Source organism: Magnolia sinica, chromosome 9 (genome assembly GCF_029962835.1).
Source record: "Magnolia sinica isolate HGM2019 chromosome 9, MsV1, whole genome shotgun sequence".
Lineage (NCBI taxonomy): Eukaryota > Viridiplantae > Streptophyta > Magnoliopsida > Magnoliales > Magnoliaceae > Magnolia > Magnolia sinica.
This window is the reverse complement of record NC_080581.1, coordinates 78,442,233-78,469,682: the sequence shown is the minus strand read 5'-3', so window position 1 is coordinate 78,469,682 and position 27,450 is coordinate 78,442,233. Positions and strand designations below refer to the sequence as shown.

At 40.7% G+C, this 27,450-nt stretch overlaps 1 protein-coding gene, 1 non-coding gene and 1 pseudogene across 2 annotated transcripts; 2 read left to right on the top strand and 1 right to left on the bottom strand.

Annotated features, from left to right (window-relative positions):
• Positions 1–757: 757 nt before the first annotated feature.
• Positions 758–27,024, top strand: LOC131255194 (uncharacterized; annotated as a pseudogene).
• Positions 10,963–12,513, top strand: LOC131256492 (uncharacterized). Its single transcript, XM_058257368.1, has 6 exons — positions 10,963–11,196; positions 11,268–11,506; positions 11,610–11,819; positions 11,902–11,994; positions 12,076–12,170; positions 12,256–12,513. The coding sequence occupies exons 1-6, from the start codon at positions 11,058–11,060 to the stop codon at positions 12,323–12,325; spliced, it is 846 nt and encodes a 281-aa protein (XP_058113351.1). The 5' UTR covers positions 10,963–11,057; the 3' UTR covers positions 12,326–12,513.
• On the bottom strand, positions 18,626–18,732 carry LOC131257041 (small nucleolar RNA R71). Its single transcript, XR_009177064.1, has one exon. It is a non-coding gene; the product is annotated as a small nucleolar RNA R71 (small nucleolar RNA).
• Positions 27,025–27,450: the final 426 nt, after the last annotated feature.

Here is a 27,450-nt window from a genome sequence, read left to right as displayed (position 1 = left end):
CTCTATTCCCTAAACCTAAACACATAACCTAGCCTAATCTTAAAGCTATTTTCGTAAACTGACTATAGTCATTTCATTGTAGACATGAATAAGAGTTGGATGCGAGCTAAGAACAGGTTTGACCCAGAGTATAAGCAAGGGGTTCAAGAGTTCATGGAATTTGTGCGAAATCGGGCAGATTCAAGGAATAGGATTAGGTGTCCATGTCGAAAATGCAAGAACATGATATATAAGACTTTAGACAAAGTAGAGGATGATTTGTTCATAGTTGGGATTGATCAGGGTTACACTTGGTGGATCTATCATGGTGAAGATATGACTCATAGAGTTGAGCCTTCCAAAGTCCTTGTTGACCCAATTGTGCTGGATGACAAGGATGAAGACGTTGACGAAATGCAAGATATTATAAGGGATGTGTTCAGGGGAACAACTGCGGATACTGATTTTGCAGCGACAAGCAGTAGCCAAGATATTCCTCCAATGGGTGATGTCGAATCAGAAAAGTTTAGTAGGTTGTTGAGGGAGGTAGAACGTCCACTTTATCCGGGGTGTCAAAACTTCTCCAAGTTGAATTTTCTTACAAAGTTACTTCATTTGAAGACAATAAATCGTTGGAGTAACAAATCGTTTGACATGTTGCTTGAGTTGTTGAAAGAAGTGTTACCGGACGGTGAGATATTGCCAAAGTCTCATTACGAGGCAAAAACATTGATGCGAGACTTGGGCCTTGGTTATAAACTCATACATGCATGTATAAATGATTGTTTATTATATTGGAAAAAGCACGATAAGGCTGAAGAGTGTCAAGAATGTGGAGAGTCTAGGTGGAAGAATGACAGAGCCGGGGGTAAGAAAATCTCGCGAAAGGTGTTAAGGTACTTCCCATTGAAACCCAGATTGCAAAGATTGTTTATGTCTCGTAAGACGGCTGAAGATATGAGGTGGCATAAGGAGAAACGCGTTCATGATGATAGTACACTGAGGCACCCTGCGGACGCTGAAGCCTGGCAAAATTTTGACAAGCAACATGGCTGGTTTGCAGAAGATTCTCGTAATGTTCGACTAGGCCTTGCAAGTGATGGTTTTAATCCATTTGGTAATATGAGTAGCTCGTACAGTATGTGGCCAATGGTACTTATGCCCTACAATTTACCTCCTTGGTTGTGTATGAAGGAGTCATTTTTCATGATGTCATTGCTTATTCCTGGACCCAGGTCACCTGGAAATGACATTGATGTGTATTTACGACCGTTAGTAGACGAGTTAAACGAGTTGTGGAGTCAAGGTGTACAAACGTATGATACATTTACAGGACAGACATTCCGATTGCATGCAGCGGTCTTGTGGATAATAAATGACTTTTTCGCATATGGAAATTTGTCTAGGTGGTGCACGAAGGGCAAGTTGGCTTGTCCTACATGTGGTATTGAGACTTGTTCATTGTCATTGAAGCATGGTAGGAAAACATGTTATATGGGCCATCGTCGCTTCCTTCCGAGCGATCATAGTTGGCGTAGGAAGACGATGATCTTTGATGACAAACAAGATCATAGGCCACCTCCGAAAGAGCTATCTAGAGAAGACGTGATGCAACAACTGAGTAACATTTCACCGGTTAGATTTGGTAAGACATCGCACTTGAAGAAGAGGAAACGTACAGTATTAGACTATAATTAGAGAAAAAAGAGCATCTTTTTTGAGTTGCCCTATTGGAGTGATCTGAACTTGCGACACAACTTAGATGTCATGCATATTGAGAAAAATATATGTGACAATGTCTTTGGAACATTGATGAACATAGAGAAGAAAACAAAAGACAATTTTAAGACTCGATTGGATCTACAAGAAATGGGTTTAAGGAAAGAGTTGCACTTGCAACCACATGGAAATTCATATACTATACCAGCAGCCTGTTACACGTTGACAAAACTAGAGAGAAAGCGTTTATGTGAATGGTTGAGATCGGTGAAGTTTCCTGATGGGTATGCGTCAAACATATCTCGGCGTGTAAACGTTACGGACTGTAAGGTAACAGGAATGAAAAGTCATGATTGTCACGTCCTTCTGCAACGCCTACTGCCGGTTGCGATTCGTGGATTCTTGAGCAAGGATATCGGTGCGGTACTGATTGAGTTGGGAATATTCTTTAAGGATTTGTGTTCGAGATCGTTGAATGTAGATGTTATTAAACGACTGGAGAGGGACATTGCTGTATGTTGAGGGTCAAATATTGCATATCAGACCCAGTTATTGCATGGATTTACAAGCATGATACCATTTAATAACCTGATTTAATCGTGTTTGTGATGCAGAGTGTATTTACAAGCATGAACTGAAAAAGGGTGTTTAAACCATGGATTTAACGCTCTGATGACACCCAAGGCAAGGGACGGACTCCAGGGGACCAAGATCGATGGAATTACACACCAGGGATCCGAGGAAATCAAGCCATTCACGTTAAAGAGGCCCGAAATTGGTGAAAAATGCAAGATCACATAGTTCTCGCCATCTGATTGGCTTAAAACTTCATACATGGCCGAGGGCCATAAATCAACCGTACATATCAAATTTCAGCCTTGGATCACTATGAAAGTACCCCAACTGACAGATCAGCCCATAAACTATTGATTCTGGGCCCACCTGATATCTGGAACTATCTCAACTTTGGTCTCGACAGTTTAAATAAGAGGAGGAAACAAATGGATGGATCGGATCTTACATATACATTATAGTGGGGCCCGTATATACAGCGTGTGTACGTGAGGTACACACGTACCGAGCCGCACCGAACCATGTAAGGCGGGTCAGCGCTGCTGACCCGCTTCTTCTTCCTAAAACGGCAACTGCTGTATTGGCGCAGGAAACGGACGGACACTGGCCGTTTTGCGGACGCCAGTGGGCCCCACACATTGTCCTAGTGAATGATCCAAGCCGTCCATCTTGTAGAGGGCCATGAGTTCTTCAAACCCATGCTAAACTTTTGGACCCATGCAAGCACACGTGCACGATACAGAGGCCATAAGTGGACTGCCTTGCAACGTTCAAATTGATGTTTGGGTGATTTCTTCTCTGATTCCGTGTCAATGGACGTTCAAAACTACCCATTCTTGACCAAAATTTTGTCCTGAATCCAATGGACGGGGTGGATTTCTTTGAAAACACCTCTGTGGGGCCCACCGATCACGTCAGCGCCGGACGTGCGAAAGGCTACGCACGTCCGCGAAATCGGATTTTCCAGGCAGTTGTGGCCCACCATCTTTGATCATATGGCAGATCTGAACCGTCCATCGTGTAGACCAGCCAAAATACTTCCAAGAGACGCTGATTTTACAGGAATAACGCAAGGAACGTGAGAGTTATGAAGCTCCGAACTTGGCTGCGAAAAGGCTTTCGCTGCACGTGCGATAGCTTCCCAAATCCGATTTCCACCACTCCAAAAGCTATAAAAAGAGTTCCAAACGTGGAGAAGAGGGTATGCTTGAATAGGGGACGTCAGATAGGGAGAGAGAAAGTGAAGTAGCCTGGTTTTTCTTCTTCTTTTCCTTTATATTTCTTTTATTTTTTAGGATTTAGCCCATTCATGTGTGGCTAAACCTCTTAGCTAGGGCTAAGAGGTGAAGCCTGTAGCGAGATGGGAGATACTATGTCATGCTTTTAATTTCTGAACTGAATTTGATTTTAGTTGATTATTAAAGAAAGGTTTTCTTAGTCTTTAATGGTCTGTTGTGACTGAAAGTACAATGGGTTTGCAATGACTTTGAATATTTCTTCTCTCTTTTGATGTTTATGACGTCAGGAAGCCCTGTTGTTCACCATCGTCTCCTGGGCATGGTTGGATGATGGTACCCTTTCTAACTTTCATGCACTATTGATTGGTTGGTAATTAGTTTAATCCTGTTATTTGCTTTGTCTCCTGGGCATGGTTAGATGATGGAATCCATTCTAATTCATATACTTTTCATCTTGTGAAGACTAGATCAAGTAAGTTCAGTTTGAATTCCATAATCCTTGATGCAGGCATAAGATCTCCCTGATCTCTACAAGTGGATCCTCTGAATCCCTAGTTTCCTTTCTCTGAATTCACTAAAGTTTTTATTCCACAATTATTCCTCAAATCACAATTGGTTTAGATTTCATCTTAGCCTAGTTCTAGATTTGGTTATTTTCAGATAACGTACAGGTTTCAATCCCTGTGGATTCGACCTCGGTCTTACCGAGTTTATTACTACATCACAACCCTGCACTTGGGGTGTGAACAAGTTTTTGGCGCCGTTGCCGGGGATTGACGGCTACGTTTCCTGAAGATAACTGGTTTTAGGATTAGTTTAAGATTAGGACTTTTCTGATTTTTAGGATTTATTTTAGAATTTTCTAATTCCAGGTTTTCCTTTAATTTTTTTAGAAATCTTCTATTTAAACAACTTTCTATTTTTAGATAGTTTTCCTTTTTTTAAAAACTAACCCAACTTTCTTATTTTGTAAGATTCTGAGATAGGTTTCTAAATTGGTAATTTCTCTCTTCCTTATATTTCTAGATTAGGATTCCTTTTTAGTAAGTTTCTAATTCTAACTCTTTTGAAATCTAATTTTGTTTTCTATTTTATTTTTAGAAATTTTCTATTTTAAGACTTTCTGTTTAGAAACTAACTTTTCTGTTTTATAGGCTTATTAGAAATTTCTAAATTTGGTACGCTCTTTCTAAATTTCTACTTTCTAATTTAGGAATTCTTCCTTATTTCTTTTTTTTCTATATTTCTCTTCTTAGGAATTTTATAGGCTTGCTATTCTTAGAAACTAACTTGTTTTGTTCTATTTTGCAGGATCTTAACATAGGAACTTCTCATTTGGTAACATCCTTCTAACTTCTCCTCTTACTTTATGTACTGCTATAGGAATTTTTTATTTTCTTCTAGGATTAGAATCAGAATTAAGGTTCACCATGGAAGCTTGGGTACGTGTCTATGCTGAGATGGATAAGCAGTTTTGGGGAATGCCTGAGGGTTTTAGAATTCAACGTATACATCAAGATTTTTCTCCATAGAGAACTGACATTGAGAACCGACTAGAACGTTATGCTCCATCGGCTAATAGGTCTGTATACGATCATAATTATGGGAATGAGGATTATTATCAACCATCATGTTCTCCCATGTATGATCAGTATGACTATAACCAGTGGAACCATCAAAATTGGGAAGATGAACCAACAACATGTTGTAATGATTATTCTCTTGGATACCCTACCTTTGAGAACCAACCAGAAACGATCCAAGAGAATTCATTTCAGCATAATATGGAGTGTCTTGCTGAAATTAGAAAAGCAATGGAAGCACTCAATTCGCACCTCGATAGGATAGAGGAAGCTCGCTCATCCCAACTACAATCCAATCCAGAAATACAATGCGAGGAAAATGATCCTCACTCGCTTTTGAAGAAATCTGAAATTTGGAATGAGGAGTTGGATTCCATTAATGAGCATACGGTTCAATTCCCCGATGAGTCGATCTCAATGACTGTTCAAAAGAATGGTGGAGATAAATGGGTGTCTTTCAAATATAATGATGATGATATACTTCACTCACATGATGATCATACATGGGAGAACCATCATATTCTCCCATGTATGATCAGTATGACTATAACCAGTGGAACCATCAAAACTGGGAAGATGAACCAACAACATGCTGTAATGATTATTCTCTTGGATACCCTACCTTTGAGAACCAACCAGAAACGATCCAAGAGAATTCATTTCAGTATAACATGGAGTGTCTTGCTGAAATTAGAAAAGCAATGGAAGCACTCAATTCGCGCCTCGATAGGATAGAGGAAGCTCGCTCATCCCAACTACAATCCAATCCAGAAATACAATGCGAGGAAAATGATCCTCACTCGCTTTTGAAGAAATCTGAAATTTGGAATGAGGAGTTGGATTCCATTAATGAGCATACGGTTCAATTCCCCGATGAGTCGATCTCAATGACTGTTCAAAAGAATGGTGGAGATAAATGGGTGTCTTTCAAATATAATGATGATGATATACTTCACTCACAGGATACACTAGATTTCAATGATGAGAGAGAGGTTGGTTTATGTGAACCTCAACCCAATCTAGGAATAGAATGCGAGAAAAGTGATCTCATCCCAAATGTGCACTGCACTGAACTAGAATATGATGAGTATTGGGATGACGATCATGAATGTGCACCCCCAGTTCCCCTGGAATTAATCTCAAGTTTGGTCCAGGTCAATGATCAAGAAGTGCACGAAGTGAGTGGTCATAATGAGCTACTCCACTCACCTGACATATCTGATTTAAAAGTGGATGAGCTCATTACAACCAACCCTTCTATCTCTTGTGAGACATGTTTGGATCACTCCCCTGAATTACATGATGATATGATTCGGGAGATGGACAAGTCACTCGATACGACTCTGGAATTTAAAACCACCCAGTTGAGGCCACCATCTGAACTATTGGATTTTGACGATTCAGTTTCTTTTCAACAGAGTCCACACATCAATACTTCGTCTACTGACCCTCTATCTGTTTGCGTAGGGCTGGAGCAAGAGAGCATGCGTCCATCCACTTCAAAAGACGATGGAATCCTTGGGCTCATCATCACAGACTTCGATGCAGGAGACGAGTCACTCCCAGCTGACTTTCCCACATCTTTAAACTCATGCTTGGCACACCTTGTGGATTCCAACGACCTCATGATACAAGAAAAGGTGGACTCCTTGCATGACACTAGCTCGGTGGTTGTCACGGACCAAGCGAACCCTTACTCTGAAGCCCCTTCTTCCACAGATCCTGAATGTTTACCATTAAGGGAGGAGGAACTGAACATTGAACCGAAGACTGACACTTCGGAATGTGTTAAGACTACATTACTTCTTGCGAAGTTTTCTAAACTTTATCTACTTGTAGTTTCTGATTCACTATGGGATACTAACGATGAAACTTCTTCTGTCACAGGTGAATCGTATATGCTATGGATACCTCAAGCACTTCAACGGAAAATTTCTTATGAGGTACATAAGTTTCTCTGGAAGGTCATGTTCCAAGGCGTCCAAGCCTATTGCAAAAAGGGCCTTTGGATGATCCTGTTGAGGAACTTACTAAGAAACTTATCAAGATATTGGCCGAAAGAGGAACCTTACGGCTTGACTCAGTAGTTTTTCCTTACTTTCTTAGGACTAGGGTAGTTTCCTTTATGTTGTTTTAGGATAGACGGTAAACTTAGCGCTCATAAGAGCCAATCTAACTTTTCATTCCATTTCATTTTCCTAGTTAGTTAGTTCAATGTTTATGGGTAACATTGTTGCAAACCCTCACGAGACTACAACTCGTCCACTAGGGGTAACCTAGGGGTTTAAAGGCTTGTTGCATACGCTAAATGCAATCGAGAGTACCTGCGAAAGTGGTGTAGGTAAGATATTATTTTTGTTATTTTTATTTTACTTCTGTTGGTTTCTCTCTTGTGCTGACCCGCTCTTACGTAGATATCTTTGGAAAGCCTCTTGATTCTTTTGTCCAGGTACTATCTTTCCATCACTTCTCTTATATTTTTGTTGTCCCATGTGCATTGCATGCTTACTTCCTTTACATTGAGGACAATGTAGATTTTTAGGTTGGGGGTGGGAGATTAGATTTCCTAATCAGTGTTTTCTTGGTATTGAGCAAAAATTGTGAAAATTTTTAAATTTTTCTGGAATTTCGTATGAATTCGAAGTAATTTTGACGGCCATCTTGGATTTAGAATTACAAGATAAGTGGTGTTGGAATTTATGACTCTTGGATTCAACTATTTATTAGATTTCACAGTTAAGTTCGAACTATTAATCCATGATTAGAGGTTTTAAATAATGATTGAGTCAGGATTTCACAAAACACGTCTCGCTTGCACATTAAGGGTTCAGTTCGATATTAAAGGATTAACTTGGTGATCACTAAGCTTGAAAGGAACCAACCTGAGAAATTGAAAGGATTGGGCGAATGGTCTACACCATAGGTTTGCTCCCTATAGGTGTAGATTTAATTCCCTATGAATGATATGTGAAAAATTTGGGTGTACAGTCTTCATCATAGGTTTGCTCCCTGTAGGTGAGGATTTGATTCCCCTTCTTAGCGTTACTTTTAATGGAAAAATCAAAAGCTGAAAGAATGAAAAGATGATCTGTGAGGCAAGTTTTGGTTATCATGAATCTTCTTATTGGTTACCAGTGATATCCTGAAATAGAGAAGTGAATTTTAATGATGATAAGCTGAGATTACACTGTATGCTCATAGATCTCAATGATTAGAATTTTTCTAATTAATGGAATAATACTTTGAACTTGATTATAAAGTTTACCGTGCGCTTGAGTCTAGGAGAAAGTAATATCCAACATTCATGAATCTGGAAATTCTCATATTTGGATTATTCTACAAAAATCACTCGAGTTTATAGAAATTGTTCTATAATTCTCAACTTACTTTTCGCATATTTTGCTCGGGACTAGCAAAATGCTGGTTGGGGTTGGTGAGAGCCGAGTATCCTATTATTGCATATCAGACCCAATTATTGAGGGTCAAATATTGCATATCAGACCCAATTATTGCCGAGTATCCAGGCAATAATTGTTCTGTAATTCTCAACTTACTTTTCGCATATTGTTCTGTAATCATTTGCAAACTTGAAAGAATATTTCCACCTGCATTTTTCGATGTCATGGTACACCTAGCGATTCACTTACCACACGAGGCGAAGCTTGCAGGCCCAGTACAATATCGTTGGATGTATCCAATTGAAAGGTGGTACCAATATCTTAAAATTTTTATTCATTCAATAAACTACATATCCATGTTTTTATATGTATAACATAGTGGTTTTGTGTATAGATACCTTCACACACTGAAACAATTTGTGAGGAATAAGGCACGACCGGAGGGGTCGATAGCTGAAGCGTACATTGATAATGAGTGCCTTACATTTTGCTCCATGTATCTTCGTGGCATAAAGACTAGATTCAACCAAGAAGATCGGAATGCCGATGAAGGGCAGGAGCATTAACAAGGACCCATATCTGTATTTGCACATAACGTTCGTCCTTTAGGTTCCCCGACGTTTCAAGATATGGACCTTGGGCATCTAGCAAAGGCACGGTGGTATGTGTTGCATAATTGTGAAGAAATAGAGTCGTACTTGGAGGAAGTCTTCCCTCGATTATTATTTTCTCTACATACGATGATCTTAATGTTTCTTGCTGATGACGTGCCATTTATGTGTAGCGAACACATAGACGAGATGAAGTCCAAATTTCCCACAAATTATGATCAAATGCATCAAGATCATTTTCCAGAATGGTTCGCCAACCGTGTAAGATTTCACATTGTATTTCACCACACTTAGCATTTTCGTTGTATTGCACATTATTTCAACCTATGAAAATCCCTAAACAATTATATTCTGTACATGATAATAGATGAAGATGTTGCGCACAAGCAACTCTGCGGATGCGTCTGATGCGTTATACTCACTGGCATATGGCCCTGATAGACATGTATCTAGATATACAGGTTGTATTGTAAATGGGATTCGATTCCACACCGAAGAACGTGAGAAGTATAGGACCACACAAAATAGTTGGGTGGTTGTGAAGGGAACAAATGAGGAGGATGAAATTGAGTTTTATGGCATTTTGACAGATATTATCGAGCTGAGTTATTGTATGAGAAAGCGGGTGTACTTATTTAGATGTGATTGGTGGGACATTGGAAATAAGAAGTTGGGAATACAAATTGACAACTACTTTACGAGCGTAAATTTATTTCGAAAGTGGTTTAGGACGACCCATTTGTCCTCACCAGTCAAGCCGAACAAGTATTTTATCTCGCTGATACCAAGTTAGGCGGCTCTTGGCACGTGGTGCAGAAAATAAAGCCCAGGAACGTATTTGACGTTCCCATACCAGAAGTTGAAGATAGCGAGGACAGGAGAAATGACACGTTTATGGTTGAAGAAGCATATCAAGAAGACATGACATCTAGGGATACAGGGACTGATTCAAGTGTTGATATTGATGTGGTACAATTAGATAGAGATGATGTGCCACCTGATCATGTTGATGCCTCAATAATACGTGATATTGTTACAGATGATAGCGGTTTCATTGATGACGACGTTACGGACAATGAGGATGGAATACTGATCAGTGATAGTGATGGTGAAGAAATAGCTCTAAGCGATAGTGATACAGACGACGATTATTAAAATGTACACATGATTTCATGTCATTTTTCAATTCGAATAATTTATGTATTCCATGTATACGTGAAAATTACAAGTTATGAGTAATTCTTTTTATTGACTTGTTTATAATCTACATTTGCAGTTGGGTCAATTTCTGATCATGTCCTCCTTAAACCGGAGCGTAGCAGAATCACGCAACATACTTCATCAGCTGTTACAGATGGATGTTTTGGTCCTATCTTCTTCTGGTAGGGCCATAGAGATACCCGGTCTGGTCGATGAGTGTAGAGTGGAATATATCGACGATGACTCAGAGGAAAGATTATGCTATCTCAAAGAAATTCCAGAGCTGATGGAGATATATAACTGCGGAAAACGAGATATGGAAGATGCGATTCTGTCACTTGCACATCTGAATGGAGTCACAAGAGACCAGATATCTCCTATTGTGACTGGCATGTTGGCTATAAATATGTCGAGTGCTTCGCACGAAATGACATATGCTTCTGAAGTATACGATAGCTTACGCAGGTAGTACTTCAGATAGTTTACCTCAAAGTTCTTTCGTATTACAACGAAATATGTGTATTTAATATAGAATGACAATGTATAATGGAATTTTCAATGATTATAAATTAAAGTTTACAGTTTTATTATATTCTACTTGCATTATAGTGTAATGGTCTAATCATATTTTAATCATCTCTCTAAGCATAAACACATGCATTGTGCCATCAACACTACTTGTATAATGTTTTAGTATATTCCACTTGTATTGACATTGTTTAAATTTATAAGTTCGTAGCTCGCACATATTCAGTGATGGCACCAGGTGGGAGACCACGTCGTTCGCGCACTGGATCTACCCCTTCTACTCATGATGCGATGGAAACAACATCGTTGTCACATGTTGCATCGCAGGCGTCTGATCCCTCAGTCGCGCATACACCGAGCACTGCATGTAAGTCTAGGCGTATATTTCTTTTAATGATTTCTGTTTATGTTTAAACTTACATATTTCTTTTGCAACAGCGTCGTCGACTAGCCGACGAGGACGTGGACCCACTCGTGGGTTGCTTTTAGAGCGACTTACGCGTGAGGGTAGGGTGACAGTAGAGTTCCCACAGGACTGCATTAGACCTGTTGGGAACAATGCCATGTTGTTTACGTCGGAGGTCGGTGTCTTATGCCGATCTCTGATCCCCCCCACCACTCCCCATTGGGGGGACGTGACAGATGATGTGCGGCAGCTCATCCGTCAGCGCCTTCAGGTAAATTTTATTAAATTAAAATTTATTTTGTAAAAGTTTATTTACAGTTAAGTTATTTTTTAAATAAGTTTATTATCTTAATCTATTATTTACAAAACTGCAGGATAAATTTGACTTGGATTTGAGTGTTCCGTACATCTCTCATGCCGTCGACGACATGATGAAGGAGCGGTTCAAGGATTACCGCAGTAAGTTACACCAGCAATACAAGCGGTGCATGAGCCACCAGGAGGCCGTACAGTCCGCACCGCTGCACGTGACCGATGAGGACTGGCGGATACTCTGCGATAGGTTTTCGTCTGATTCTTTTCAGGTAATATTTACATATTTATGATATCTTAACGTAATAATTAAATTCACAATTAATAACAATGTATTATGAATAACGTGTTCAGAAGAGGAGCAAAATAAATTCTGACAATAGAGGAAAGTTAGAAGTGAACCACGTAGCTGGTTCAAAGTCATTTGTACGACTTCGTCACGACATGGTAAGAAAGTACTGGTAATTATTATGTTTATATATTCTTTCATGCATTTATATTAAGTCTATTGTCTTTTCGATTGCGCAGCGAGATTCCGTCACTGGCCAGGAGCCCGGACCAGTAGACTTCTCTATCGGCAGTCGACAGGATCTTGGGTACATCCTAGAGCCAGCGAGATTTGGGTAAAGATCCTTACATTGTAAAATTTATTTACATTAAATTATAATAATGTCATTTATTATGAAAATTTATATGTTTTCATTACAGGAGGAGATTAACACCTTACGCAGTCAGCCCACTCTCGATGGTACTCAGCGGAGTGAGCCAGAGATCCTGAGTCAGGTGCTTGGCATCCGTTCTAGATATGTGCGTGGGTTTGGCCATGGTGCCAAGCTCATGGCACCCGCTAGAGCTGCCTTCAGCTGATCCATCGTCATTGGCGACAGGGCCGTACGCCGAGCTGATACTGCAGAGAGAGAGGTTCAGCAGTTACGGGTCGTCGTCGATGACATCAAAGATCAGCTGGACAGACAGAGGGAGGAGCAGGAGAGGAGGATGGAGGAGCAGCTGGCAAGGCAGAGGGAGGAGCAGGAGAGGAGGATGAACGATCAGCTAGCGAGGCAAAGGGAGGAGCAAGAGAAGAGGATGTAGGAGATGCGGGTGGAGCATGAGCGACGGATGATGGAGATGTTTCAGGTTATCGCTGCACGCTTATCCACTGATGCCCCAGCACCTCCGCCTTCATCTGTGTGATTTTTTTATATATTTGTTTATTATGTTAAGTTTTGAATGAATGTGGTGCGGATTAGATTGTTTGTGTTTGGATGAATGTAGTTTATGTTTGGATTTGAATTAATTTAATTAGATGGATGTGAATTTGAATATGATGAAATATATGTATAATAGGTGTAATCAGGATGAATATGATGAAATATATTGTTAACAGGTGTATATCAGGAATTTTGAGCACAATTTTAAGAGGAATATTAAAAAAAAAAAAAAAAGGACTTTTAGCAACGAAAAATTTCGTAGCTAAAAGTATTGTAATTTTTAGCAGCGAAAATATTCGCTGCTAAAAAGGCTTGTAAAGTTTTTTAGCGACGAAAACATTCATCGTAAAAAACGGAAATACTTTTAGCAGCGAAAATTTTCGCTGCTAAAAGTCTTGTACAATTTTTTTTGCAATGAAAATTATCATCGCTAGAAAGGAACGAATTTTTAGCAGCGATAACTTTCGCTGCTAAAAAGTCTTGTACAGTTTTTTTTTGCAACGAAAATTATCGTCGCTAGAAAGGAACGAATTTTTAGCAGCGAAAATTTTCGCTGCTAAAAGTATTGTACAGTTTTTTTTACAACGAAAATATTCGTCGCTAGAAAGGAACGAATTGTTAGCAGCGAAACTTTTCGCTGCTAAAAAGTTTTGTATAGTTTCTTTGCGACGAAAATATTCGTCGTTAAAATAGAAATACTTTTAGCAGCGAAAATTTTGGCTGCTAAAAGTCTTGCACAGTATTTTAGCAGCGAAAATTTTCGCTGCTAAAAGGCTTGGATAATTTTTTTGGACGAAAATGTTCGCCGCTAAAAACAGAAACTTTTGGCAGCGAAAGATTTCGCTGCTAAAAAGTCTTGCGCAGTTTTTTTAGCAGCGAAAATTTTCGCTGCTAAAAATTTTTCAAAGTTTTTTGGTGACGAAAAGTTTCGCTGCTAAAAGTAGCGAATTTTTAGCAGCGAAAATTTTCGCTGCTAAAAGTCTCGTACATAGATTTTTAGTGACAAAAATTTTCGTCGTTAAAAGTCATTCTTTAGCGACAATTTCATTTTTTCGCCATTAAACCGCATGCACGTCGGTCTTTTAGCGACGAAGTTGGCGACGAAAATTTTCGTCGCTGAATGGTTTTAGCTACAAAAATCTGACTTGTAGCGACGAAAATTTTCGTCGCTAAAGGTGGTATTTCTTGTAGTGAACTCTAGGGTCAAGATACACAGGTTCCGAGCGGGAGAGCTAGTTCTCTGTAAGATTTTTCAAAATACCAAGGAACTTGGCTCAAAGCTCTAGGGCCGAACTGGGAAGGACCCTACAAGGTGGCAAGTATGGTTCGACCAAAGACCTATCAGCTAGAAGATATGGAGGGGTTGCTTTTACCTCATTCATGGAACGCCGAACATCTAAAGATCTACTACCCCTACGGGATTTCTACAAGTGTTACAACTATGTCCGACCAACCCGACTTGATAAGGAGCTACATGAGTTCAATTATGAGAAACCTCCCTTAGTCAAAAGGAAAAAGGTCCTCCTTCTCATTTCTACTATTTTACCTGTTGTTATTGCGACCTACGAGATCGACTATGAGAAACCTCCCTCAATCAAAGGGAAAAATGTTCTCATTTTCATTCCTACTATTTTATCTACTATTATCGTGACCTACGAGTTCGACTATGAGAAACTTCCCTCAGTCAAAGGAAAAAAGGGTTCTTCTCTTCGTTTTCACTACTGTGGTTACCATTATCGTGACCTACAAACTCGACTATGAGCGACCTCCCTCTACTGAAGGGAAAAAAAGTCCTCCCTCGATATATTGACCCTATATACTTGACACTGAGTGCCAAAAAGGGGCCACACGTGAACAGACCAGCTATACAAGAATTGAATCAAACAATATATATATATATATATATATATATATATATATATATATATATATATATATATATATATATATATATATATATATATATATATATTCACTGATAACAAGGGAGAGTGTACACAAAAAGAAATGGCAAATACAAGGATAGTGGGGTCTATTCCCCCAAAGGCTCCTCAGCTTCAGAAGGGGCAATGACAGGGTCATCTGGAGTGTCATCATCCTAGCGGTACAAATCCAAATCCAGATAACTTTGTTGAATATCTTCTCGGCACCGCTGGAAGCCCAGGTTGAAGATATCCTCCAGCTCGACTGCTGTTGAGGGTCAAATATTGCATATCAGACCCTGTTATTGCCTGGATTTTCAAACATAGTATTGTTTAACGGCCTGATTTAATCATGTTTGTGATGCAGGGCGTATTCACGAGCTTGGACTGGAAAAGGGTACTAAAAGCATGGATTTAATGGTCTGAAAGCACCAGAGCATAGGACGGACCCTAGGAGACCAAGACCGACAGATTTGCACGCTAGGGATCCAAGAAAATTGAGAAATTGAAGCTCAAGTGGCCTGAAAAGTGTTCAGAATGCAAGATCATAGGGTTCCCACTATCTGATCAGTTCAAAACTCCATACGTGGCCTGAGGACCATAAATGAACCATACACGTAAAATTTCATCCATTGGATCGCTGCAGAAGTGGCCCAACGATCATTTCAGCCCATAATTTACTGATATGGGGCCCACCTGATCTCTGGATACGCCTCATCTTCGGTCTCAACGTCTTAATTTTGACGATTCAGAAGATGGACGGTGCAGATTTCTCGCGAACATCATATGTGGATCCCATATGAGACAGATGTGCATGGTGCATAAGTGCACTAGCCGTGCACGGCATTAAAAGAAAAAAATCAAATCGTCTCTGACCGAGACTCTTCTTCAGCGCCGTGATCCTTTCTTCCAGCGTCCGCACACGGACGTGCGGACGAATCTTTGTGGGCCCCACCACGCATCAAAGGGCAGATCCGGACCGTCTATAAGACGCACGTGCCCCCTATCACTCAGGCCTAGGTGGATGAATGTCAACCGATACCGGAGATTGGTTTTCGAGCGTTAAAATGGATGACGGACGGCTGAATGAAAACATCCATGGACCACACCAATTTGGATCAAAAAACAGTGATTCCCGCCCGAAATTTCGAGAGGAATCTGGTGGACGGAGTGGATTTCCCAAAATAACATCAAAGTGGGCCCCACCAACTTCGACAGCTAGCCAGCGTGCGTAGACCCTGTTTCCACGTCCGGTTGAGTCCGGGATTTGCGGGGGATAGTGGGCCACGGTCATCGATAATTTGAGTGATCTATACCATCCAATGTGTCCACAGGGAAGCCAATATTCTAGCCAAGATCTCAGAAATGACGGATAGTTTGATATCGCGCCATAAATACAACCCAAACGCAAGATATTTTGCGTTTTCACTGCGAACGCGAACGCGGCTGCGTAAATAGCTATCCTTCTCTCCCTACGCAACAACTCAGACTTGGGCATGAAGTCTTTGATTCGCAGGGGACCAGGATATAAGGGAAAACAGAAAGAGGAACCGGGAGCGGTGGTTTTGGGGGACGATTGAAGGGATTTTTTGGTGTGAAAGGAGGTTGGTTGCTGCTGCACGTCAGGGAGAGAGAAAGAGGAACGGAGGTTGGTTGCTGCTGCACGTCAGGGAGAGAGAAAGAGGAACGGAGGTTGGTTGCTGCTGCACGTCAGGGAGAGAGAAAGAGGAACGGAGGTTGGTTGCTGCTGCACGTCAGGGAGAGAGAAAGAGAAACGGGGGGGAAACGAGTGGCGGACGTAAGGAGCAAGACAGGAAGGAAAGTTTTCTTATTTCCTTGGATTATTTTTCTTTTCTTTCTTTCCCTTATGTCTTCTAAGGTCCTTAGCCTAATCATGGTTGGCTAAACCTCTTAGCTAGGGCTAAGAGGTGAAGCCTGTAGCGAGATGGGAGATGTTATTTCATGTGTTTAAATTTCTGAACTAAATTTGATTTAGTTGATTATTAAAGGAATAGTTTTTAGTCTTTAATGGTCTGTTGTGACTGAAATTACAATGGATTTGCAATGGCTTTGAGTATTTCTTTCCCCTTTTTATGTTTATGAAGTCAGGAAGCTCTGTTGTTCATCATTATTCCATGGGCATGGTAGGATGACAGTACCCTTCCTGATCTTCATACATTGTTGATTGGTTGGTAATTAGTTTAATCCTGTTGTTTGCTTTGTCTCCTGGGCATGGTTGGATGATGGAATCCATTCTAGTTTATATACCTTTCATCTTGTGAAGACTAGATCAAGTAGGTTCAGTTTGATTTCCATGATTCTTGATGCAGGCAAAAGATCTCCCTGATCCCTACAAGTGGATCCTCTGAATCCCTAGTTTCTTTCCTCTGAATTCCTTAAGTTTTTACATTAATCTCTCACCATTATTCATAAATTTATATTTGATTTAGATTGCATCTTAGGCCAGTTCTAGTTCTATTTAGTTTTAGGAAACGTACAAGTTTCAGTCCCTGTGGATTCGACCTCGGTCTTACCGAGTTTATTACTACATCACAACCCTATACTTGGGGAGTGAACAAGTTTTTGGCGCCATTGCCGGGGACTGACGGTTACGATTTTTCTGAAATTAATTAGTTTTAGAATTAGGTTAAGATTAAGATTTTACTTACTTTAGGATAAAAGTTTTTATTTTATTTTATTCTATTGTTTTTTTTTTGAAACTTAACCTGTTTTCCTGTTTTGTAGGATCCTGACATAAGTTCTTAAATTGGTAATTCCTTCCTAATTTCTCTACTTTTTCTGTTTTTTTTAAGGTTTAAATCTTAGAAATTTTCTAACTCTAGTATTTCTCTGTTTGTAGGAAATAGTTTATTTTTAGAAATTTTCCTATTTTGTTTTTAGAACTAGGTTAGTTATTTCCCTTTTTAGGAATTTACTTTCTAATTTGATTTTTGGGTAACTTTCTAATTTTAACTCCTTTAGAATCTAATTTTGGTTCCTCATTTATTTTTAGAATTTTTGTTTAGAAATTAACCTTCCTATTTTGTAGGCCTTTAAAATAGAAATTTCTAACTCAGTAAGCTCCTTCCCTACTATCTATTTTTCAGTTCTCTTTTAATAATTTACTTTCTAGTTTAGGTCTTTCCTAATTTATTTTAGAAATTTCCACTTTCTTTTAAGAATTCCTTTTAGAAATTAATTTACTGTCATTTCCTTTTAAAGGATCGTTCTTCTCTTTTTAGAATCTAACTTATTTTTGTTTTATTTTGTAGGTTTTTAACTTAGGACTCCAATTTGGTAATTTCTTTCCAACTCTCCCTCTCTTTCCTTTTTCTTTTCCTTTCTTAGGATTAGGCTTTGAATTTGATTGAGGGCTGCGAGTGTTTCATGCCCAAGTGGGCCCGTGACGACACTCGACGTCTCTTGACTGAAGGAGGATTGGTTGAGGGGTTGACTATCCATCGCAGGACTAGACACCGCTCGAAATCCCCTGAGTTAACTGAAGTTATGGCTGAAGACCAACCTCCTCTACTTTCACCTAGGGTGGAGGATACCCAAGATGAAAATGAGGTGCAACAGGCACCCCCGCCTCGTACTTTACGAGATTATCTACAACCGGCTAGAGTGAGTATGCCCTCATGCATGATTTTTCCTGAAAACACAGAACAAATGGACATCAAGCCAGGAGTTATCCAACTCCTTCCCAAATTCCATGGACTTGAATCAGAAAGTCCATATTTACATTTGAAAGAGTTCGATGAGATTATAGCTACATTATGTTTTCCTAATGTATCTGAGGATACAATTAGGCTGAAACACTTTCCTTTTTCCTTAAAAGAGAAAGCTAAGACGTGGTTACATTCACTGCGTCCTAGATCCATTGGCACATGGAACGACATGCAGAGGGAATTCATAAAAAAATTCTTCCCACAATATAAAACGATTACCCTCAGAAAAGCAATCATGAACTTTGCCCAAAAGGAAGATGAAACATTCTTCCAATGTTGGGAAAGGTTCAAAGATTTGGTCAGTTCATGCCCACAACACGGATTTGAAACGTGGCGCATTACAAATTTTTTCTACGATGGACTGACATCTTCCATGTGCCAAATGGTCGAGAAAATGTGTAATGGAGAGTTCATTAATAAAGATGTCAACGAGGTATGGGACTACCTCGACAGTCTAGCTGAAAAAACACAATCATGGGATTATTACCCAAAGTCGAACACCACGTCTAGGCCGACTCAATTAAAGGAGAAAGGTGGATTATATCTCTTGAAAGAAGAGGATGATCTCAAGTGTAAAGTGACTACGCTCATAAGGAAAGTTGAGGCCATGGAAGGAAAGAAGGATAAGGTCGATGAAATTGTTTGCGGCATCTGTGATTGCAACATTCACACAACTGAAAACTGTCCTACAATACCCGCCTTTCGAGGAGTGTTGAATGAACAAGCCAATGCCATAAACAATTATCAAAGACCTTTTACTGGACCTAACTCCAATACATACAATCCTGGCTGGAAAAATCATCCAAACTTTAGTTGGAGGAATGGACAAACGGCGACCCCTCCAGGTTTCTTCAATCAAAATCCAAATCAAGTGAAACCTCAAGAGGAACCGGTTCAAAATCCCATACAAGAGCTGGCTCAGGCAATGCAGGAAATTACAGATTTTATGCAAAAGATAGATTCTCGTATGACGGTTATAGAAAAGGGGATGCTTGCTGCACAACCTCTCCCCAATCCTAAACCGCAGTACGAGATTAATGATCCCAGCTCTTCAAATCAGATGGTGCACGCTAAATCCATCACCACTCTTAGGAGTGGAAAGATCATTGATAAAACCCTTCTAGTTAGGCCCAAAAAGCCTCAAGAACCAGAAGAGGACAACAATGATGGCGCTAGTGATGCCCCACAAAAATTAGAATTGGAACTTCTAGAGAAGCCAGTTGCTCCGTTCCCCCAACGGTTGGTTTCACCAAAACCTCTCTCTAACTCTCAGGATATCCTAGAGGTGTTGAAACAAGTGAAAGTCAACATTCCTCTACTTGATGTCGTGAAACAGATTCCTTCATATGCCAAATTTCTGAAAGACTTATGCACGACCAAAAGACGAAAAATTATTCAAAAGAAAATCTTCGACTGAGAAAGTGAGTGCCATCCTGAAGCAAGACGTGCCGCAGAAATTCAAGGATCCTGGTAGCCCAACCATATCATGTGTAATCGGGAACCATCGAATTGATCACGCACTTCTTGACTTAGGAGCGAGCGTCAATCTGATTCCCTACTCGGTATACAAACAGTTAGGTTTGGGTGAATTAAAACCCACCCTAACCACACTACAACTTGCTGATCGCTCTGTTCGTATACCAAGAGGGATAATTGAGGATGTGTTAGTCTAGGTCGATAGATTTTACTACCCTGTAGATTTTATCATCCTGGACACTGAACCCATCAATAACATGAGCACTCATATTCCCGTCATTTTTGGTCACTCATTCCTTGCCACGTCAAATGCAATTATCAATTGCAGGAATGGTGTCATGACTATGTCTTTTGGAAATTTGACATTTGAGTCAAATATTTTTTTCAATAACGGCAGCAACTCAGAGGATGATGACGATTTCCACGACATTAACATGATTGACTCTTTCGTGGAAGATACAACACCACTGACCTTATCCTCCGACCATGTGGAGATGTGCCTGGCCCACTCCCATGATTTTGATGATGACATGATTAGGGAGACGTGTGCCTTGCTTGATATTGCACCAGTACTTGAAGTTAACCGGTGGAGGCCACAATTTGAAGAATTGCCACAAACTGATATAGTGCCTCTACCGTCTAACCTCAAGCCGCCGAAGCTTGACCTAAAACCTTTGCTCTCTAATTTGAAATATACCTATTTAGGTCAAGATGAAACATACCCGGTGGTGATCTCTGCCCACCTGGAGAAAGAATAAGAGAGTATGCTCATATCTACTCTCATTGAGCATAAAGGAGTCCTGGGATGGACGATAGCGGACCTCAAGGGAATCGATCCCTTGATTTGTACTCACCACATATATCTTGAGGATAATGCAAAAACCGCTCGGCAACCACAACGTAGACTAAATCCAAACATGAAGGAAGTGGTTAAGGCCGAGGTTCTTAAACTATTGGACGTGGTTATTATATACCCTATATCTGATAGTCAATGGATGAGTCCAACTCAAGTGGTCCCTAAGAAGTCTGGAATCACCATCGTAGCCAATGCTAATAATGAACTCGTGCCAACTAGAGTCACTACTGGTTGGAGAATGTGCATTGACTACAGGAAGTTGAATACCGTCACGAGGAAAGACCACTTTCCTTTACCATTCATTAATCAGATCCTGGAAAGGTTAGCTGGTCATTCCTATTACAGTTTTCTTGACGGGTATTCGGGCTACAACCAGATAGAGATAGCCCCTAAAGACCAGAAAAAGACCACATTTACATGTCCCTACGGCACCTTTGCTTATCGAAGGATGCCTTTCGGACTATGTAATGCCCCTGCCACCTTTCAGCGATGTATGCTTAGTATCTTTTCTGATATGGTGGGGCAATATCTAGAGGTCTTCATGGACGATTTCTCTGTTTACGGTCCATCTTTCAGCAAGTGCTTGGAAAGTCTTAAATGTGTGCTGAAAAGATGTGAAGAAAAGAACTTGGTACTTAATTGGGAGAAGTGTCATTTCATGGTTCAGAAGGGAATTGTCCTTGGGCATATCATCTCATCTAAGGGAATCAAGGTGGATAAGGCAAAAATCGATCCTATCTCTAACCTACCTCCACCCAAGAACATCAGAGACGTGCGATCCTTCTTAAGACACGCAGGATTTTACAGGCGATTCATAAAGGACTTTAGTCTCCTCTCTCGTCCTTTATGTAATCTTCTTCAAAAGGATGCTCCGTACAAGTGGACTGAGCAATGCCAGGAAGCTTTCACCAAGCTTAAGGGCACGTTAACCACTGCACCTATCATGCAGCCACCCGACTGGAGCCTTCCTTTTGAGCTTATGTGCGACGCTTCTGATTATGCTTTTGGAGCGGTCCTAGGCCAGAGAAAAGATAAGCAGCCCTACGTCATTCATTACGCAAGTAGAACTTTAAATTCTGCCCAGGTGAACTACTCGACTACGGAAAAGGAACTCTTAGCTGTAGTGTTCGCCTTGGACAAATTTAGGTCCTACTTGATCGGATCCAAGATCATTATCTACACAGATCATGTGGCACTTAAGTATCTTCTTTCGAAGAATGATTCTAAGCCCCGTTTGATACGATGGATCCTTCTACTCCAAGAATTTGATTTGAAAATTAAAGATAAAAAGGGAGTAGAGAACGTAGTGGCCGATCACCTTTCTCGCCTTAATACCTCTGAGTCTCTTGAGACGACTCATATCAATGACATGTTCCCTGATGAACAACTGTTCAGAGTCTCCCATTCACCTTGGTTTGCTGATATTGCTAATTATCTTGCTACAGGAGCCATACCGACACAGTGGACTGCACAAGATAAGAAGAAAATTTTCACCGAGGTGCGCAACTTTTTCTATGATGATCCTTATTTATTTAAATATTGCCCAGATCAAATTCTAAGGAGATGTGTACCAGACGATGAGCATCAGAGCGTCATCTCCTTCTGTCACTCAGAGGCCTGTGGTGATCACTTTTCTGCTAAAAAGACCACGGCCATGATTCTGCAGTGTGGCTTTTACTGGCCCACTATGTTTAGGGACACTCATAAGTTTTGCAAAGCTTGTGAGCGTTGCCAGAAATTGGGAGCATTGTCCCGTCGAAATATGATGCCTTTGAATCCCATCCTTATCATTGAAGCATTTGATTGCTGGGGCATCGATTTCATGGGACCATTCCCCCAATCATTTGGAAATCTGTATATTTTGCTCGCCGTGGACTATGTCACTAAATGGGTTGAAGCGATTCCGTGTCGAACTAATGACCATCGCACGGTCATTAAATTCCTAAAAGAAAACATCCTTTCTCGATTCGGAACGCCTCGAGCCATCATTATTGATGGGGGCTCACACTTTTGTAATAGACCATTCGAGAGCTTAATGAAGAAATACGGTATCTCTAATAAGGTGAGCACCCCGTACCATCCACAGATAAGTGGGCAAGTCGAGATTTCTAATAGGGAAATTAAACACATCTTGGAGAAGACGGTCAACCCTGATCGTAATGATTGGTCAATTCGATTGACCAATGCCTTATGGGCATACCGTACTGCATTTAAAACCCCTATTGGAATGTCTCCCTTTAGACTTGTCTATGGGAAGGCTTGTCACTTACCTGTGGAGCTGGAACATAAAGCGTACTAGGCGATCAAAAATCTTAATTTCAATCTGGACAACGCTGGCTCGCTACGCAAACTTCAATTGAATGAACTTGAAGAAATCCAGAATGATGCGTACGATAATTCGAGAATTTACAAGGACAAGATGAAAGCATTTCATGACCAACACATTTTGTGAAAATCATTCACGCCTGGTCAGAAGGTCCTTTTGTACAATTCTCGATTACATCTCTTTCCGGGTAAGCTTCGATCTCGTTGGACCGGCCCTTACATTGTTGTTACTGTCTTTCCTCATGGGGCCGTTGATATTAGAGATCCCGCCAATGGCAAGGAGTTTAAAGTCAATGGACATCGATTGAAACCATTTATCGAGAAATTTGATTCAGAGGATATGTCCATGCCCCTGACTGCTCCTGTTTACCAGGATTAATCTCCTAGTCTGATGGAGGTACAGGTAAGTTTATCGCTTTCATAGGACTAGGGTAGCTGCTTTATTTGTCTGGCTGAAGACGGTAAACTTAGCGCTCCTGGGAGGCAACCTAGCTCTTCATTTCATTTCGTTTATATCATTAGTTAGTCCAATGTTTGTGGGTAACATTACTGCAAACCCTCACGAGACTACAACTCGTCCACTAGGGGCAACCTAGGGGTTTAAAGGCTTGTTGCATATGCTAATGCAATCGAGAGCACCTACGAAAGTGGTATAGGTAGGATTTTGTCTTTACTTTTGTTGGTTTCTCTCTTGTACTGACCCCCTTTTACGTAAATAGCTATGGAAAGCCTCTTGATTCTTTCAGGTATTATCTTCCCATCACTTCTCATTTACTTATTTTGTCCCATGTGCATTGTATGCTTATTTCTTTTACATTGAGGACAATGTAAATTTAGGTTGGGGGTGGGAGATTAGGTTTCCTAATCAACGTTTTCTTGTTTTTGAGCAAAAATTGTGAATTTTTTTTTTAATTTTTAAGGATTTCTGATGAATTCGAAGTGATTCTGACGGCCATCTAGGGCACTTAGAATTTCAAGATGCGTGATGTTGGTATTTTATGACTCTTGGATTCAGTTACCTATTGAATTTCACAACTAAGTTTGAATTGTTAATCCATCACTAGAATTTATAAACATTGAGTAAATCATAATTTTACATGTCACATCTCGCTTACATATTAAGGTTTCATTCAATATTGAAGGATAAATTTGTTGATCACTAAGCTTGAAAGGAACCAACCTGAGAAATTGAAAAGATTGGGCGAATGGTTTTCACCATAGGTTTGCTCCCTACAGGTGAAGGTTTGATTCCCCAAGGTTGACATTTAAAAATAAAAAAATTAAAAAAAGAAAAAGAATTTACATAGTGTGAAATTCATCAAAAGCTGGAAGAATGAATCAACCTTCGAGTTAGGTGTTGGTTATCACGAATTCTAGTGTGGTGTTGGAGTGAAATTTAATGGTGTTAAGCTGAGATTACATTATACACTCATGAAACTCAATATTTAGAATCATTCTAATTAATGGATTAATATTTGAGCTTGATTATGAAGTTTACTGTAAACTTGATTTCAAGATAAAGTAATGCCAACATTCGTGAATCTAAGAATTCTCATATCTGGATTATTCTGCAAAAATCACTCGAATTTATGGAAATTGTTCTGTAATTCTCAACTTATTTTTCGCATACCTTGCTCGGGACTAGCAAGATGCTGGTTGGGGGTCAAATATTGCATATCAGACCCCAGTTATTGCTAGGATTTACAAACATAGAATTGTTTAACGGCCTGATTTAATCATGTTTGTAATGCAGGGCGTATTCACGAGCTTGGACTGGAAAAGGGTACTAAAAGCATGGATTTAATGGTCTGAAAGCACCAGAGCCTGGGACGGACCCTAGGAGACCAAGATCGACAGATTTACATGCCAGGGATCCAAGAAAATTGAGAAATTGAAGCTCAAGTGGCCTGAAAAGTGTCCAGAATGCAAGATCATAGGGTTCCTACCATCTGATCAGTTCAAAACTCCATACGTGGCCTGAGGACCATAAATGAACCGTACACGTAAAATTTCATCCATTGGATCGCTGCAGAAGTGGCCCAACGGTCATTTCAGCCTACAATTTACTGATCTGGGGCCCACCTGATCTCTGAATACGCCTCATCTTCGGTCTCAACGTCTTAATTTTGACGATTCAGAAGATGGACGGTACAGATTTCTCGCGAACATCATATGTGGATCCCATATGAGACAGATGTGCATGGTGCATAAGTGCACTAGCTGTGCACGGCATTAAAAGAAAAAAATCAAATCGTCTCTGACCGAGACTCTTCTTCAGCGTCGTGATCCTTTCTTCCAGCGTCCGCACACGGACGTGCGGACGAATCTTTGTGGACCCCACCACGCATCAAAGGGCAGATCCGGACCGTCTATAAGACGCACGTGCCCCCTATCACTCAGGCCTAGGTGGATGAATGTCAACCGACACCGGAGATTGGTTTTCGAGCGTTAAAACGGACGACAGACGGCTGAATGAAAACATCCATGGACCACACCGATTTGGATCCAAAAACAGTGATTCCCGCCTGGTTTTTGGAGCAAAATACAGTGGACGGAGTGGATTTTTCAAAACAAAATCTATGTGGGCCCCACCTACTTTGACAGCGAGCCAGCGTGCGCAGGCCCTGTTTCCACGTCCGGTTGAGTCCGGGATTTGCGGGGGATAGTGGGCCACGGTCATCGATAATTTGAGTGATCTATACCGTCCAATGTGTCCACAGGGAGGCCAATATTCTAGCCAGGATCTCAGAAATGACGGATAGTTTGATATCGCGCCATAAATACAACCCAAACGCAAGATATTTTGCGTTTTCACTGCAAACCCGAACGCGGCTGCGTAAATAGCTATCCTTCTCTCCCCACGCAACAACTCAGACTTGGGCATGAAGTCTTTGATTCGCAGGGGACCAGGATATAAGGGAAAACAGAAAGAGGAACCGGGAGCAGTGGTTTTGGGGGACGATTGAAGGGATTTTCTGGTGTGAAAGGAGGTTGGTTGTTGCTACACATCAGGGAGAGAGAGAGGAACGGAGGTTGGTTGCTGCTGCACGTCAGGGAGAGAGAAAGAGAAACGGGGGGGAAACGAGAGGCGGACGTAAGGAGCAAGACAAGAAGGAAAGTTTTCTTATTTCCTTGGATTATTTTTCTTTTCTTTCTTTCCCTTATGTCTTCTAAGGTCCTTAGCCTAATCATGGTTGGCTAAACCTCTTAGCTAGGGCTAAGAGGTGAAGCCTGTAGCGAGATGGGAGATGCTATTTCATGCGTTTAAATTTCTGAACTAAATTTGATTTAGTTGATTATTAAAGGAATAGTTTTTAGTCTTTAATGGTCTGTTGTGACTGAAATTACAATGGATTTGCAATGACTTTGAGTATTTCTTTCCCCTTTTTATGTTTATGAAGTCAGGAAGCTCTGTTGTTCATCATTATTCCATGGGCATGGTAGGATGACAGTACCCTTCCTGATCTTCATACATTGTTGATTGGTTGGTAATTAGTTTAATCCTGTTATTTGCTTTGTCTCCTGGGCATGGTTGGATAATGGAATCCATTCTAGTTCATATACCTTTCATCTTGTGAAGACTAGATCAAGTAGGTTCAGTTTGATTTCCATGATTCTTGATGCAGGCAAAAGATCTCCCTGATCCCTACAAGTGGATCCTCTGAATCCCTAGTTTCTTGCCTCTGAATTCCTTAAGTTTTTACATTAATCTCTCACCATTATTCATCAATTTATATTTGATTTAGATTGCATCTTAGGCCAGTTCTAGTTCTATTTAGTTTTAGGAAACGTACAAGTTTCAGTCCCTGTGGATTCGACCTCGGTCTTACCGAGTTTATTACTATATCACAACCCTATACTTGGGGAGTGAACAACTGCATGCACCTCGGAAGCTTTAAATGCCTCCACAGCCGCCGCCTCACTTGCGGGAACCAAGGATTCGACCTCTGCCACTCTAGCTTTCGCACCAGTCACTCGCCTCTTCGTCTCAGAAAGGCAGGACTCGACCTTCATCGTTTAGGTTGCCAGCTCAACCTTCTCCCACTGTTCCGCAATCAGATGGGTAGTGCAAGTGGCCCTGTGCTCCTCGACAACCCTCAAGGCCATCCGCAGGGCCTCAACCTTGGCACAAGTCGCCGCAGCCGCTTCCAGCTTCGGAGCCTAGGCTTGGATCTTGGCCCTGACCACCTCGAGACTCCGACTTGCCTCTTCGAGGCGACCCCTTATCTCGAGGAAAGCATGGTGGGAGGTTAAAACCCTCGTGGCACCCTGCAAAGAAAAAGCAATAAAAAGTCTGTCAACCAGAAAGAAAAACACATACAGGGAAAGACAAAAAGCACACATCTTTATGTTGGTTAGCATCGATGCCACCCCACCCAGCAGGG